The sequence below is a fragment of the Molothrus ater genome, chromosome 7, assembly GCF_012460135.2.
Source record: "Molothrus ater isolate BHLD 08-10-18 breed brown headed cowbird chromosome 7, BPBGC_Mater_1.1, whole genome shotgun sequence".
Lineage (NCBI taxonomy): Eukaryota > Metazoa > Chordata > Aves > Passeriformes > Icteridae > Molothrus > Molothrus ater.
In genome coordinates, this window is record NC_050484.2 from 27082261 (window position 1) to 27099328 (window position 17068).

At 44.8% G+C, this 17068-nt stretch overlaps 1 protein-coding gene across 1 annotated transcript in view; it reads right to left on the bottom strand.

Annotated features, from left to right (window-relative positions):
• Positions 1-4741: 4741 nt before the first annotated feature.
• Positions 4742-17068, bottom strand: part of HSPBAP1 (HSPB1 associated protein 1) — a 37589-nt gene continuing 25262 nt past the window's right edge. The window contains exons 6-8 of the mRNA XM_036386514.2: positions 10397-10480; positions 7298-7408; positions 4742-7087 (exon numbers count right to left, since the gene is read on the bottom strand). Coding sequence (XP_036242407.1) covers positions 6530-7087; positions 7298-7408; positions 10397-10480 — 753 coding nt within the window. The 3' untranslated portion in view covers positions 4742-6529. The remainder of the gene's footprint in view (positions 7088-7297; positions 7409-10396; positions 10481-17068) is intronic.

Genomic DNA, 17068 nt, shown 5'->3' on the forward strand with positions numbered 1-17068 from the left:
GGTGAGGATCTCCCCTGACTCCAGCTGGACCTGCTGCTCCCCACAGTGAGTTGTTGTGCTTTGGGTGGTGGTGAGGGCAGAGCTGTGTATGAGCCACATCATTACCCTGGAATCAGCCTGGGAAAAAGGGCTGGAGGGCACCCTGCATGAAGGGACTGTCTGAATTGTGCCATGTGTTTGACCCCCACAGGTGTGTGCCATTCCCAGGGCTGGGGCAGGTCTGCTGCAGTGTCCCCCATCGCTTTGGAGGTGCAGCTGAGGCCTGAAAACCATGTTGGGTGTCAGGGTTCTTGTGCTGTCCTGCCCCTGAGAAGAGCCTCTGGCACTGCTGGGCTGGGAGCCACGTCCATGGCTCCCAAACCCATCCCCAAGGAGAGAGGATGGGGAGTGGCCCTGGCCCTCAGCCCTGTGGATGTGGCTGGGGACAGGGCAGGGAGACTGCTCTGAGGGCAAGGGCAGCCTGGTGTGTGTGACATGATGAGAGTTGTGGCTAACTGGGTTAGTTATATTCATGTTGCTAGGAACACGGTGAATTATGTTAATAGCAGCATCTGGGGAAATTACATCTTCATTAATTGGTCCTGATTGCTGCTTGGCAGATGCGAGATGTTTCTGACTTTAACATGCAGGACAAAATTTATTGTAATCAGCACAAGCAGGGACTGCACAAATGCTGTTACCATGCCTTGCTAATTGACTCTCTGAAGAGGAAGGGATGGAAAAGACCTGCATGGCCATCTCATCCTTGCTCTCCTGCCCCAGCCAGGACAGGCTTGTCTTCCACTGATTCCTGTTCTAGTGCTCCTTCTGATAGAGCTCTGAACATCTTTTTGAGTTAATAATGGTAATAACATGGTTGACAGACACAGGAGAGCAGTCACGGGGCTAAGGATGCTTCTGTTGATGTGTTGTGCTGGCCTTGCTCTTGCCTTGAACTGCCCACAAGGCTCCTCCTCATGGATGTAACTTGGGGGCAGTCAGGTCTATTCACATGCTTGGAGTTGGTGATTTGGAGATCTTTGATCCCATCAGGTTGCCAGCAGGGCAGAGAGGAGGCTCACCCAGGCAAGGCTGTCCTCAGGGCCCCAGCCTGCGTGGGAGATGGGGCTGCTGGCCTGTGCAGAGATGCCAGTCATGGCCAAAGCAGGGGTGAGCTACGTGTGCTCTGTGGCATCGATGTTTGCAATGCTGCAGTTTCCAGTCAAGGGAGCAACAGCAAACAAGGAACAAACCACATTGCAGTGAGCTATCCCAGGGGGGCAGAAAGCTGCATTCTTAACCAGGGCAGGGATCCTAATCCCTTTGGATAGACCCCCAAAGCTCGCAGCAAATGCAGAGGTAATACATTACATCCCTGGGGAAGCAGGGGCTGAAACGCAGGCGAGGCACCAAGTCCCTTGTAAGTCATGAGGCTCCTCTGGGGACAGCAATAAGTTGTGTTACAGCCTCACTTGCTCTGCCTTCTTTTTACACAACACCATCTTTCATTTTAATAGTGGTTTTTCAGCCAGCTTTGTTAGGGCTGCTGCTAATTGGGCTGGATTCATGTGTCCCACCAGGGCACAGGACAAGCTTGGCACTGCTCAGAAGGCATAGCCCAGACTCTGGGGAGTAGGAGGAGGGGACATGGCGGCGGGGGGGGGATGAGAGAGGAGTTCAGGAACAGTTTTAACTCTTTAGCTGCCCTTGAAGCTCATATACCCTCCCTGATGCAGTGATGCGACAGAGAGTGACTCTACATGATTCAAGTATCTACCAGGGAGATAAAAACCTGTTTTACAATCAACCTTTCTGATCTGGAAAGGTGTGGAGCCACCTCTTTTGCTGTGAAATTGGATTTAAAAGTTCTTCAGCGCTGAAAGTATCAGATTCAGACCTTCACAAAGTGGTTTTCGTAGGTCATCACAAGGAATGAGAACTCATTGCTGGGACAATACCACCAGAGCTTTGGAAGCAGCAAAGTCTGTGCCCTCAAAACCTAGAGCTAGGTTTTGCTAAGAATCTGTAATAGGTACTGAGCAGGGAGCTGGCCATGTCTTTTCTATGACACTGCCCCTGTAAATTAATGCAAGGACCAGGAGAGCTGTGATGGGTGTGAGATTTGGCTGCAAAGCAACACTTCTGGCTTGTGAGACACTTTCACCAGCTCCAGGGCTCCCCAGGTCCCTCAGCTCAGGGGCACTGGGAGGTCACAGAGCTCCAGGGTTTCTGCTTGTGTTCTCTGAGCCTCTGGGAGACTCACAAAAATCCTTTCCCTACCACTGCTGCACAGCACTTGCCACCTCTGTCCCCACAGCCCTACAGTTCCCCCTGGAGCCCTGGGTGCTGTGTTCCTCCAAACTGGCTATTCCAAGGTGACCAAAACTTCCAGCTCCCAGTCATCCCACTAAGGTGGACGAGCCCCACTAATTAGATGGAGAAATTAATGTTTGGTGGGAGCATCCACTTGGGATGTCACCAAAAACACAGCTCTGAAACGTGTGGCTCTTTAATCAGAGATGCCATCATCCCACTGCCCCTTCAGCAGCGTGGCAAAGTGTGTCCCCATCTTGCTGTGGGTCAGGCCTCTCTGTCTGGAGGACAGAAGAATATGGTACAGGAGATCTAGGGTCCTTTTCCTCCCCCATCTGGATGAACCAGATGGTAAAACCAGGCCACTTGTTTGCAGAGGTCTTTCCCCATCAGCCATACTGGAAATGTCCCATGGAGGAAACTCCCATGTGTGGAAGCCTGCTCATGCCAAACACCCAAGCAGCTCACATTTGCAGCTGAGAAACACAGCAAGGAGCTTACTAGTTGGCAAACAGACTGAATTGTAGCACTACTTTTATTTTAAAGGGCAATTAGCACTGTGGAAGGATTCTCTTCTGCCTCTTCAATATGCCATGTTTGTTAGTTAAAAGCTCAATTTATGGTTAATTTTACATGATAACATATGTCACAGCTCTGCAGTTGAACTGCTCTTGTGGCATCAAGAAAATTGAGCCACAGCAGAAGTTCTGGGAGAGGCAAATGGGGGCAGTAGCACTGTGAAACCCAGTGGTACCTACAGAAATTTAGTGGGGAGGATTTCCAGAGAAGACTGAAACTCTGGAAGAGGTTGTTATTTGGGGTTTTCCCTTCCTGCTCACTTGAGAGCTGAGACTGTCAGACCTGGGTGTGGTTTTTGCAGATTCCTTTCAGTGAGGGTGGTGCTCAGGGCCAGTGAGTAGCAATGCCAGTCAGTCCAGGAGAGATAACCCAGGCTGGCCCATGAACCACTCTGCAAACCTGGTACTGGGGCAGGGAACACAGAGGGTCTCCACCAGCCAAGAGCAGCCTGGATGTGTGTGGGGAGATGAATGTGCTGCTCCATCCTGCTGCTGGGACTGGCCCTGGGCTGGAGCAAGGCTTTGACTTCAACACCAGTCCCTGCAGCGTCCATCTCTTGCTGTCACTCAGCTACAGCAGAGATGACACGATGTCACCACTGTGACCACCCCAGTGATGGCTCCGGGCTATGATCTCAACTGCTGCCGTGCCCACTGCTGACAGTGAGTGGGAAATGCTCCTTCTTGGGGAGAAAGTTTCTATCAGCAGTTGCAGAGGACTAGCACTGGGTTCCTGCTCTTCTTGGAGACAGGCTGTCACCAGAGAGATCAGGAATCATTTATTTTTAACGCTATGAATATGTAGAAACTTGTCTGAGCTTCTGCACGCAGCGGCCATGAATTTAGAAGCGGCGTCAGGAACGGTGGCGCTCGGCACGCTGCAAATCGGGTCAGAGCCATAAATTTCTCTTGCTGGTGCACAAGCCATTTGCCATACGTGACTTGCTGAATTTGTGGTCATTTCTCTCTCTGCCCCCGTGTGCAGAGTGTATGGCTGAGATTTTATATTGCACCTCTGAGACACAAAGTCCTTCTGGTGCTTTTGCCTTGCATCCTAAACAGCCTCACTCGCTCTTCTCCCTGTCCCCTTGGCTTAATGGCTTCTGGCCACAGCCTGCCCTTAAATCATGGGCTGCACCTGGACAGGCATAAACTGTGACTGTCCCCAGACAGAGAGGGTGTGATTGGAGTGGTGAGGGATGTGACTGAACACAGCTCAGCCTTGGGAGAATGCTGCTGCTCCTACACTGAGCCTGAGATGGCTCCTCTGTCACAAGCATGTGATCAGGGCAAGTCCTACAGAGACCCCTGACATGTTCAGTGAGCTTTTCCAAGGACAGTCATTTGGAATACACTGGGATGAAATGTTCAGTGTGGATTTTGTGGGGTATGTTAAGATGATCTATGTGTTGGGAGGCAAGCTTAAGCTAAGCAAGTTCACACTGTGGGGACTGGAAGATGATGCTGCCATCCTCCTCCACTTTACTGCCTGTGCTTTTCCTCCCCCACCTCTATCTGTTCTAGACATAAAAGCTTTTTTATTGCAAGACTATTTTTGCTCAGTGAATTAAAATGAGGCATTTGTAACTCTTCCTTCCAGTGTAACTGCTCCCAGCAGCAGCGCTCTCTAGCTGGTCCCAGCCCCTCTGGTCAGCCTGGGAAAGGCAAGCCCAGCAGTAGGACATGAGCAGGGTCTTGCTAAACCCAGCTCTGCTGAGATGTGCCTGTGCCTCAAAATGGGTCTGCCCTGTTCCACAGACAGCTCCCTATGAGCCTGGTGAATCACTAAAGGCAGCAGAGATGACCAAGATGTTTCCTAAGTGATTCCTGACCGAATCCCTTTGTCACAGCAGTGCCACCACACAAGCAGGAACTGTATCAACAGGATTGTTTATTAAATTCTGGTCTGGTTGCAAGGGTGCAACCCCGCTGAGACCCTTTGGTGTAGAAACATGAAACAAGAACAGTGGATTTTCTCACATTGCTGAGGTGTTACCAGGGTCTGAGCCCAATTACCAGGGCAGAGCAGGACACTGGAAACTGCCCATTTGTGGGTCAGAGATGGAGCTCGTGTGGCCTCTGCTGCTAACTCACAGCCACTCTTCAAAGCCAGGGTCTCCAGCTAACTACACACACAGCTCTGTTTCTGTCAGGGTAAGGTTTCTGTGCTTGTTAAACGTGAACCCTTGAGTCTTTTCAACTTAATCCTCTTCCATGTGTATTAGGTTTTTGGGGAGATTTTTGAAATGGCAAGGTTCCCTGAATTTCTGATCTACTGGTGCATATCTAAAGCCCTTGCCATAATTCATCAGGGCCCTGCCAACAATGCAATCTGAATAAAAGCAGAGAGAAAGCACCTTTGCAATCAGGATTTTTCAGCTATAAATTAGTGGAAGGTGATCTTTGTAAAAACAGCACTAGCTTCATGTATTTAGCAGGGAACACACACCAAGCAAAGGAAATACCAGCTGGAGTGCTGGTGGTGGAAAGTTAGGACTATGGGAACAGGCTGATGATAGAAACTGGCTCCTTGGTCTCTAGCAAACACAAGCAAAGAGACATTTTAAAAGCAAAGGTTTCACAGGAGCTGTCCCTGAAGCTGTCTCTTGAAACTGCAGCTAGGGAGAATGCCTCTGTTGCCACCACAAACAGAAATCAGAGGAGGTGAGAGCATCCTGGAAGATGCCAGCAGCTTTCTTCCCAGGTTTTGTTCAATCCATGCATAGATTCAGAGTTAACAAACCTCTTGCCTATATTTCATGTTCCCTAAATTTCAATCAAAGAACAACCCAGCCTTCAAAAACAAATCCAAGGATTACTATCCTTTGAAGAAAGGATGATCTTGTACAGCAACCACTTACAACCAAAAGAAAAAAATTAATACATTTTGATTGTTATGGTAAAGAGAAGGACAGAGGTAAAAATCATAGCTGTTTTGCTTTGTTTCTTAGAGATAGGGGACTGTGCACATCTGGCTTTAAATAAATAATAGCAGGAACTTCCCAATGCCCTTACTCTCTCACCTTCAAGAGTTTCCAAACTAGCTAAAGGCCACTTTCTTGCTAAGGGCTTTTGTCTCACTCCAACCTAGAGCTTTGTGACAGAACTGAAGTTATTTAGTAGAAGGGAGGAAGTAGATGCATTAGTGAGTGCATTGTCTCTTGGCTGAGGTTTAGGTTTACCTGAAATTATTTCTAATGTAATCAACTGATTGCTTATTGACCATTTTACTTTAAATGTGGTCAAGGACTGCAGTCTACAGTCAGTCTATCTGCTCCCACCCTTGGTTCCCCTTTGCTGTGACCATGTCCCAGCACTCCCTCTGCTATCCATCATCAAGCCATACTTGTTTTCCAGCTCAGAGCTGTAGAACACTGTGAAGATCCCACCTGCACAGCACGGTGGGAGTGTGACTGTGTGTGCTCTCTCTTGTTCATAACATCGAGCAGCTCCCTGACTAAACACACCTTTCTCTTCTCAGCCATCACTAACCAGCTATTCTTCTTTCAGCTCAACTTCAACCTGCACTTAACCATTAACTGTGTCTGTCTGTACCTAAAAATTACTTGAAATGGAACATTCAATTATTACAGATCTTAAACATGGAGAACAAGGCTGCTGTTTGATTTCTGTTTCAGCAATGATAAAGCACTCCAGCATCACACTCTCATTCTCTCCAACAGCAGCTGAGCCACTAAACTGATGACACGAGGATTAACCAGACAGTCTAACAAGTCATTGGTAGAAAGGGCTGTTTGTGAGGTGCATGGACTGCAATCTGAATCCATTTGATGTGCAGCTGTCTCACAGTCATTACTCACTAGCAATCTCTTCCTCTTGCTCTGTAATTTTCCAAAATGTTCTTCATTTTCATGGAGAAGATCTCCACCATCACTTTCAACTGCAACTGCACCCACCACACTGGTTTTGTGAGACTGTGGTAAAACCTGAATAAGATGAGGCCCAAAAGGTATTTTCTGCAGCTCTTCTGCTTTGGGTGCAGGAAAGTCACATTCCTGGTTTAGTAATGTGCAGCTCTCTGGTTCACAGCCGAAAACTTCCCTTCTCTTCCTCTTGCATGAGGTGTTTGTCTTCTGCTTTGCACCACTGCTGCTGGAACGTGCCTGTCCTGACACACTTGTCTCCTGACACTTGAGGTATGCAGACACTGCTTTATTCAGGTACTGAAGATTGATTTCATGGGATGTTGCCTCAACCTAAGAAAACACCCAGAATACACTCAGTTAAAAGGAACAATGTTTCGATTCAGCCTTGCGTGATTATTTTCCATGAATTACTTTTGCTACGTGAAGGGACGGAACTTAAAACTCTTTTTCTCAAAGCAGCATAAAGACTCAGGGGGAGCTAACCAAAATGTCAGTAATTCTTTGTTATTGCTGCTATAATGAGAGCAGTAGAAGGCTTACCTCCGTGGGATTTAGCCAGAGATCTCCATCACTGGGATTTTCTGCTGATTTTATGGCGCATACCAGCATTCGAGTTATTGCCTCCTCTACACGGGCTTCATGATCTGCATCCTGCCTCAAGAGAACAGAAGGTTTTAGGGGATAGATTAGCTCATGGGTCTCTGCAGAAAGCTGAAAGATCTTAGGAAAAACATAGATGGCCTTAGTTTGAAAGCCACACTCATGCATATGAAGTCAGTGGAAGGTTTCAGACTCCCTTCCTGTGTACAGCCCCCAAAACAGGTGACAGTACAGGCTTTGGTGGGACTGCTCATCTGAATAAGGATTTGCAAAAAATAGTATGTGTATATAATCTTTTCCCTTATTAGTGTTTTGTTAATTGAATCTGGTGCTTGAAATTATAATGCAATATTAGCATTTAATTAATGTGTGCATTTAAACAGCTCTTTAGAAGAGCCATAGAAGTACATAGCACATTTTTATATCTACATATTATGTCTAATTTAAGCAATTAAAACACACAGGATGTTATAGCAAGGCAGCAGCTATCTAAGGACTACACAAGCACAAAAGTGAATCTTAAGGAAATTTAGGAAACATTTTATCATGTAACAGCAGCTGACAAACTGCTGCACTTTTGAACATCACCAGAAGGAAAAGCATGTTTGCTCTGAAAACTCCCCTGCAAAACTGAAAATTGACTTACTAACTTAATAATAGGCTCTTTGTTTCAGGCCTTCATTTCCTTCATGATCCCCCTTGGACAGCTGGATACTGGATAGGTTAGGATAGCAGAAAAAAAACTTTATAGGATCTTGGCTTTCTTTCCCATTTAAGTTTCTTGTATACAGAAGGAATGGTAGACTCTCCAAACAGGATGGTGGTTTTGTTATCTCAATGACAAGTATCTAGAAGTGGATGCATATATCTGATTTAATTGAGATGCTCAGATGTGTTTGTTTTGGAGGGAAGATGCAACATGGTCAACCCACAGCCCTGACCAGTCTAACTGTGGCTCCAGGGAACCTGTCAAGCAAACCACACATCTGGCTAGTATGAGGGCTGAAGGCAACAATTTGTCCTGGAGCCCTAAGCAGAATTTGGGATAGAAGCAGGGGGAAGTACTCTTGTATTTCGTGGGTTTGGATGCTAGGCTTTTTAATGGCCTTGTATAAAAAACCAGCAAAATACAGAGTTTGGTATCGACATGTGGAAACTATTTAAGGTGTTGCATTCTTGGTATTCATCCTGGCCTGCAGAACAACAGGGCTGTACTGATTGCATGATAGTATGTTAGAAAGCAAGGAATACTGTTGGGTAGCTCACATCCAGCTGAAAACAAATTAAATTTCTACTCTAGACTCTTGCCAATATAATTAATGGTTTCACTGGGACTGTAATTGTTGGTGTGATTCACATCTGTCAATATGAAAGCAGCTGGTAACAGCTGTGAGCAAGAACTGCTTGGTTTGGTAATGCAAATGTTCTCAGAACTGTTTTTCAGAATCCATGTCAGAATTTATTTTATAGATGGAAGTGCCCAACACCTCACAAACAATGCTGCATCATCAGCTGCAGGGGTGGTTTCTGTAAGGACCTTTCACCTGGGCTGCAATAGCCACATTTGCTCATGACAGATACTGATATCTGGGGAGGGTGTGTGTTGTTTATTGGCAAGATCCACCAAACACTCCTCTGCTTATGACACCACACATAACTGACTCCTGCTGGCACCAAACAGGATCTTGGTGACTTCTGCAAGACCTTTATGACAGAGGCCTTTTTTTTCCTTGCAACACATAAGAATAGCTAGAAATGCTCAGGCCCCACCCCAGCACCTGGGAGCTACCAGCCAAGCTGATCCCACCACAGCCTGCTCCTCCAGAGGGGGACAACTTGTGAGGCCCAGCTTAGGGCACAAGTGTGTGCTGACATCAGGACCTTCCCAAGCCCAAGGCACACAGCCAGTTCCTCTGAATTACCTCAAAGGCTCAAATTCAAGGCAGGCTTAAGTGGCTGCTCTACAATATAATTGGTGCTTTCTCTGGCCCTGCAAACAGCCTGACTGCATTTAGGGCTGTGTGAGAGCCTGGTCCGGGCTGTGGGCCTGCTGTCCTTGCTAAATACACAGGTTTCACCTCAACAATTTCTCCATGAGGGAAATACCCAAGTGAGTTCCTGTGCTCTGCTTGGTTTGATGTTGGTATGAGAAATGCATTCTCTGGTCTTGGAACAGCAGCTGAAAGCATGTGTTCTTTCCTCTGCAGCTTTCCAGTCTAATATAGGTTTTAGAAGTAGGAAAAAAAAAAAAGGCAGTGAGTATTTTAGTGAGGCCATTTCACCGGCCATTTCAAAAGGTCTTTTTTTTTTTAATATTAAGCTAGGATTAATAATAAAGTAATGTCAGTCAGAAAACCTTCTGGAGTATTGAGATGATCTAGTGGAGTATGTCCCTGCTCCTTGTAGAGTGATTGGACTAGACAACCTTTAAAGGTCCCTTCCAACCCAAACTATTCTATGATTTTATAATATCCCTGGAACCATCCCATATATACTGGTTAACATAAGCAAGAAAAATCAAAGCCCAGGGAGAAGAAAATTATTTTAATACATGAGGAAATCCAACTTCAGCCAAAGCAAAACTATCACAGAGGAATGAAAATTCAAAAATCTTCTTCTCCTCCCTTCCTATTCACATTAATCTGATTTAAATTCTAATTTAGCTTTGCACATAAGCTTGTCTGATTTTTAATCTGATTTAAATTCTAATTTAGCTTTGCACATAAGCTTGTCCTTGAGGTGAAGTTCCTGGTTTTTTGTTCTCTATTCAGCACAAAACTGGCTGGCCCTTAAGAAATTAGGCATGAAAATTTAGCTTGTGTTTAATTGTTTACTTGATTGAAGTAAACTTGAAAGGGGATTTCTGCTGAACTGGGGCTTCAGATCTGGAACCTTGAAAGGTTCTCCCAGATAAAATGTATCCATAAGGGCTCTTCCCTCCCCAGCCTCTGAACACAACACACCCAATAGGACTGAAACTGGCAGGCAAGGGACAGAAATCCCTCGTGCTACACCCCCAGGACATTAAAAGGAAAATACCAGTTCAATCCAAGAGTTGATGCTGACAGTGACAGGATCAATGGATTCCACATAGTGCCACCAGTGCCTTGGGACGAGGAGGACCTGGAAGTGCAGACATTGCATTAGGGAAGAAGCAGAAGCCTGAAGAAAGACACAGTTTTTTAATTTAGGTGATGTGGGATGTAGAGACAGGACTGAGGCAAGGGCACAGGTGAGAGGTGATATTTATTTCTCTCTTTTAAAGAGCCTTTTCTCAAGAACTAAATGCCCACTCTAACAATACTATCATGTAAGACATGGACATGATCCAGAACTACCTTTCATCCAAACTCCTTCCCATATAGTCCCAAGCAGGACTGTAACCTTTAACTGCTGTGGGTAAGCAAAGTCCAGCAGTACAGAGGGGGTGCAGCTGTGCAGCAGTACATCAGGACTTCAGAGAGACTCTCAGCCAAGCAGAAATTCTTTTGTAGACTCTCCAACTGAGCAAAATTCCCAGTTCCTGTAGGACTGCCAGCTGGTTTTCCCAAAAAAGCAGGCATGCCTATGCTCATCTAGGTGACTAGGTGACAAAATGCAGCTTTAATTCTGGTGAATAATCACCAGTATTAAATTTGTCACTTTTAGTAGACAGGCTTTTAAAAGAAAATGTCATGATTTCTGGGACAATCTAGTTTAGATCAGAGCTTTACAACAATATCAGGATGATAGCTGTGACATAAAATTGATTCCCACCCATGGTTTTTATGGTACAAGACACTGATGTTGTTTTGATGATAGAGGACAAGCTTTGCAGATTACTTAACATTAGAGTAACATGGAGCTATCAAGGAAAGCATAAAAGATATTTTTTGACAAGTTATAAAAATGGTCAGAGACAGATAAAAATATATACTTCACAATGGGGAAAGTGAAGCAATGATCTGTATCTGAATTGCAGACAGTTCTTTCTCTTGGTAGACACAAATTACTTAGAGGGATGTTCTGCTGCCCAGATAGCCCTGTGCTTCATTATATCAAAACACACCTCATGAGAAAATGTCTGTGGGGGAAACAATGGCACCAGTCCTGCAAACTACAGGACACTTAGAACACTCTTGTTTTTTGGGCCAGATGACAAAATGTTCTGCACAGACTTAAATTTAAGTCAAACAAAAAGAAGCATTGGCTCTCCAAAGGTCAAAATCATTTGGAAATTATTCTTTAATCCAGTACAGCGCACAGAACAGAAAAGGAAGTCAGTCAGTGGAGGGTCATTATTTTAAAAATATCACTAGTTAGTCCTGATATGTAAGTGTATGAAACCCTACAGACTGCAGCCAAAACATGTTTTCTCTGCTGAACAAGTTTCAGAGTTTTGTTTTTATCAAGGAAACATCGACTTTAAATGAACAGTGCAGTTGCATTAGCAGCAATTGATTTATCTGTAAGGAAGTGTTTTCCAGTTTCACTGACTGCAAAATCATACAAACCCCCTCCCCAAATGCTCATCTGCTCTATAGGGGATTTTACACTGAACTCTGCTAGACTCTGGGTGCCCTCCAAGTGACTGGGTGTAATGCTGAACCCTAGCAAACGCTGTGTTACAGCAGAAGAAAGCAGAGCTCCCGTGAGCGGCTGTTTGCACCGGCGGGATCCTTCCTGTGAGCCCTGTGCAGAACAGGGAGCTCCAGCACGTGGAGGAGGGCAGCAGACACTGGGGAGGTGGTGCAGAGGGACCAGGTAGCAAGGGAACATGAGCAAGAGACAGATTAAGGGAAATGTATAAATGTTTCAGTAAGAGATGCTGCCTGGAAAACCAAGAAGGCAATTAGGCATGGAGCGTGCTGGCTCCACATGACTCACATGCAAAATGGAGACAGAATTACTTTGGAGAGAGCAGGTACAGCCAGAAGGAAAATACAATCCCCACAGCTTGTCCTGGGTTTTCAAACCAAAGAGGAGGAACTTGGTCCTTTAGACACTAATCAGGTTTCTTTTGCCAGCAGGTTAAGGGTAACAACTGCAAAGCTGTGTCTCTCTGCAGCTGGCACTGTTTGCTGATGCAGTTTATAGGAGAGCTGCAGAGCTGTGACTGAAATAGGCAAAAGAGGGTCCATAAAGACATTTGCTGTCTCTCTTTTATTGTTGAACAAGCTTATGCTTGTTAAAATTAGATTTATAGCAACAAGAAAATTGAAATTATCAAAAAGCAAAAGGACTAAAATTTTAAGGAAGGTGAAGAAATGGCAAAAGGTAATTAAAACCAAAAAATACAGCTGGCAAGAGAGCAGAACTAACAAGACCAAAAAAAAACCCCAAAACCCCCAACAACCCAGAAAAGAAAGATAGGATTCTTCTACATTTACAAACTAGTATTCTTCTAGATTTTCAAATTAGAAGCAAACAGAAGCACAATAAAATGAAAACAAACCAAAAAACCACCACTGCTGCCTCTAAGGATCAATTTCACAATTAAAAAAACCAGACTTCCATATGTTTATGAATATGGGACACAGATTCCTATAGGAAACATAAAAGTAAGGCACAGTGAAACAACACACACAAATGCAGCAAACATTTTACAGGGAAAATGTAAAATGCAATAGCAAGACAGAACTACTCCAAGCTAAGAGATAATCTTGTGCTAGGCTGCTTTCCACAGAACTTATCTAACTTTATTCGTGCTGGGAAGATACTGATCTAAACAGTAACCAATCAGATAATTTTAATATTTAGGCTAGTGACAGCCAAATATAGCAAACGAAGCTAAAGTAGGACAGAAGTCCCAGAAAAGATAAAATGAGATGCTGTAATGTGAGGAAAGAAACCAAGGGAACAGTTGGGAGAGCAAGTGGAGCAATGCTGAAGACTTGTACAGCACAGAGAACAGAGCAGGTTTGAATTCTCAGTGGACATGATTAACTTGATACAGTGCAAAGGTAGGGCAAAGGTGGAATTGCTTCAAAAAGAGAGCATACCCTGAAGTGAAATATTATACCAAGAAATTTCTGCTCATTAGAAAAGGATATTTAGGTAAATGCACACAAAAAGGAAGCCAGTGTCACGGGAAGATAAAGACACTGAGCCACGGGGGGACCCAAGGAGATCCCAGAAGTGTTTGCAACCATGGCAATGAAAAATAAAATGAAGTAGGTGCAGGCATAGCCAATTCTGTGGGAACAGCACCTGAGGACTGTCTGAGCACTGCTGCCCCAGCCTATGCCTCATCCCAGCTGGAGCCTGGCTGTCCTGGTGCTTGGAAGGTGCTTCTCACCCTGCCTCCTCCTCCTCCTCCCTCCTGGTGTCTCGTCACTGAAACAGAGCTCCAAGGGTGACGGGGGTCAGAAACACAGGCACAGCCATGGGGAAAGGCACAGTGAAGAGGAGGGCGTGGGGCTGCATCAGGCCATGCCCACAGTGACCCAGGTGAGAGAATGAGGGAAGCTCAGGGAAGAGGTGGAGAAGCAGAGGCAGGGAATTGCAGCTTTGACCTTCCATTTCCCTGGCTTTTGAGGCATTCATGGGGTTCTCCGTATGTGTTGCAGCTTGAGCAGTGTTTTTCCACCAATCCTAGCATAAATTCAGCTCCTGGACTCTTCTGCTTCTTCTGTGATGGAAATCATAGTTCTGGTGTCCTGAGGTTGGGTTGGGCTGTCTGCCTTCTCTATGGGGTGACTTGGGGCCAGCTCTGCAGTCTCCCACATGAAAACTCTTTATTCCTTCCCCAGAGCAGAATTACCAGCCACCTACTATGCATAATGGTGTGGCCAACTCTGAATTCTCTTTTAGTAAAATCACTTAAATTATTCTCCAATAAAAGTAGGTTTTTTTTACTGTAAGCCCTTTTAAAAAGTCTTTTGTATACTTTGAGCTGGAACATTACACACTACCTTTGAATTACTGCATTTCTGGACTTACTAAACCACTTTTCTTTGGTATCAATTATATTTTTCTTGGCTATCCAGGCTGTGTGTTTTTCTGTTCCTCACTTAAGCCCAACCTAAAGTTCTCACACCCTTTCTTTAAAGGCAGCACACAGGGAAATCCCTCCCTGACTTTATGAAGGTTTCTTCTTGCTCAGGGTTAGGTTAGAAGTCAGAGGTTTGTCTGCACTGTTGGGAGCTCTGCTGCTGAGCAGGATCTGCAGCAGAAGCCAGAAGCTCTGCTGTGTTAGATTCTGCAGCAGAAGCCCTGAAAGAGAAATCTTGCAGCTAAACACAGGAACTGAGTGACAACTGTATTTGTGGCCACATAAATGTGTTTCTTTTAGACTTTGAGAAAGCAGGTAAGCAGAAGCAGGGGAGGGGAGCTTCTGAGCAGCAGGACATGGTAAGAACCAGCAAGCAGTAATGTTCATCTTTTTCTAAAATAGTTTTTTTTCCCCATCCAATGACAATATTTTTCAAGGCCAGAGGGAGGGCATCCTTCTCAGACCCAATGTGCCTCTTGGCTACCTCATTTAGGCCTTTCCCTGCACTTCTGCCCTGCGGCTCCTCTGGCCCCAGGCTGCACTGGGGCACAGGGCCAGGCCACAGGGCAGGCAAGCTCTGCCTCAGCAGCACCTGCCTGGGGTAGCAAGGGGGGAATGGGATTGCTCACAGGGGCACAGAGGGGCAGCTGCTTGCTCTCCATCCCTTCAGATAAACTCAGATCACTTTATAGTCTCCCTACCATTGTCTGGTTATGTGGATATGGATTAACAGGGAGATGGATTAAGAGCAATTACATTAGAGAGCAGGAAGGAAGCCAGAAGTCAGTGAGAAGTGGGGCGGAGGAAAGAATGATCACTGATTTTATCCTTGTACAGCATCTCAGTTTTTTGTAGCTTTTTCAGGTGGTATTCATCTTTCCTATTTTTAATCATCAAAAAAGTTAAGCACCTATGTGCATAGGCTCCTTCTACAGCCTGTGCTGAAGGACAAGGTGGGATGAATGTTCCTGCAGGACTGTAATTATGTAAGACAGGAAGGATGAACTACCTTGTTGAGGTGCCAGGTGTCACTGATGGCAAATAGGACACCTTTCCTGAACAGGATTTAAGCTGAGGGTGACAGATCCCTAACTCTCTTAACACTTTTCCCAGAGCATGGGTAGAAGATACAAGAACAGATGTGGTTTGTCCCATTTCTGGTCTTTTAGGGGGTATTTGTATATTTGAGAAAGAATCAAGGTGTTACTAGAAATGCTGCTCCATACTTAATCCTCAGCTTTGCAACCATCACAGAGGTGACCAGGTCCAAACATTTATAAGGACCCCCTACATTTGTGTGACACAACTTGAGCTTGTAACTTCCTGGATATAGTGAATATAGTCATGTACTGCTGCAAGCCCTTCCACTACTCAGCTGCCTATTTGAGTAAGCTTGACATCTAAATGTTTTCATCATTTGTTTCAGAACAGATCACTGATGTATAAACAGAAGTTATGCCTGTTGAAATGCAGCTGACAGCCAGTGGTCAGGTACAGGATGAAACCTTATAAAACCTTAATTCTCAATCAGCTACCAAAATTCATAATAGAGGTTCACCTTTGAACAATACAGTGGAAGGGCACAAAAGATCTAACTGACTGTACACTCTGTGCACTGGCACAATGTTACATGAAGGAATTCTGCTTTCAGGCAGAAAAATGGCTGGTGGCAAACATCGACCAGAAGGTGGCATTAGACACATTAAGTTTTTGATATTCAAACCTGCACTCACTCTACATGCAGCTGCTCTCCTGAATACCTAAGAACACCTTTGTCTTCATTTTTTCAGCCTTTTATTGTTACAATAATCCAAAATGTTCTGCATACCCTCTGGGAATGAGTGGAGATGCTACATTTTATCACAAAATAAAGATGCCTACAAATTCTCCAGTAATTGGGCTAATTCTAAGTGAAAACCACTGTTAAGCACATATCAAGACATTATTTAGGAATTCTCTCCCTTGTTGAAAAAGGAGTTCTTCTAGGTCATTCCTTTCCATCAAATGGCTGCAGCTCCCAGCCACCTGCCCTGAAAGCTTCTGGATGAGATGCTGGCCAGCACCACACAGAAAGCACTGATAAAATGGACAAAGGCAATACCTCACTGCTCCATCATTGCTTCTACATTACTTTGCCCCCCAGGAAATCCAAACAGTATCTCGTTCATGGCAATGCAGACAAATTCTATTACTGAGCTGGCTCAAGATCTTTATTCCTAGCAAGATTAATTTGTAATTGCTTTAAGCCTAATTAAAATTAAGATCATATTAAAGGTTCACTAGTGCACTTGATCATTGCAAAGGAGATTATAAATTCAAATAGTATTGGGGATCAGGGATAACGCAGTGCTGAATAGATGTGGCATTTTTATCAATAGTAAAAATTTGTTCTTTGTGCTTTCAATTACTGACTGCTGCAACTTTACAAATTGCTGAATGTGAAACTAATGATTTGCTTTAGGAGTATGAGTATGAGCTAATGTAGTGCAAACACTAAAGGCTGATCATAGATTCCCCATTTGCATCTGTACCAAGTGCAGAGCATTACACTTCCAGTTGAAGGGTATCATTCTTTTGTTGGAAGCTACTATCCTGCCCCACTCTGCCTCCTCAAAATTAACTTAATTAGCAAAAATCCATTCTTTAAATTGTTGAAGGCAGCTGGGTTTGCCAGTTAGGGACAGGGGAATACTCATACAAGTTGTTGAGCTGGCAGGTCAAAAGAGGTGATGATATCT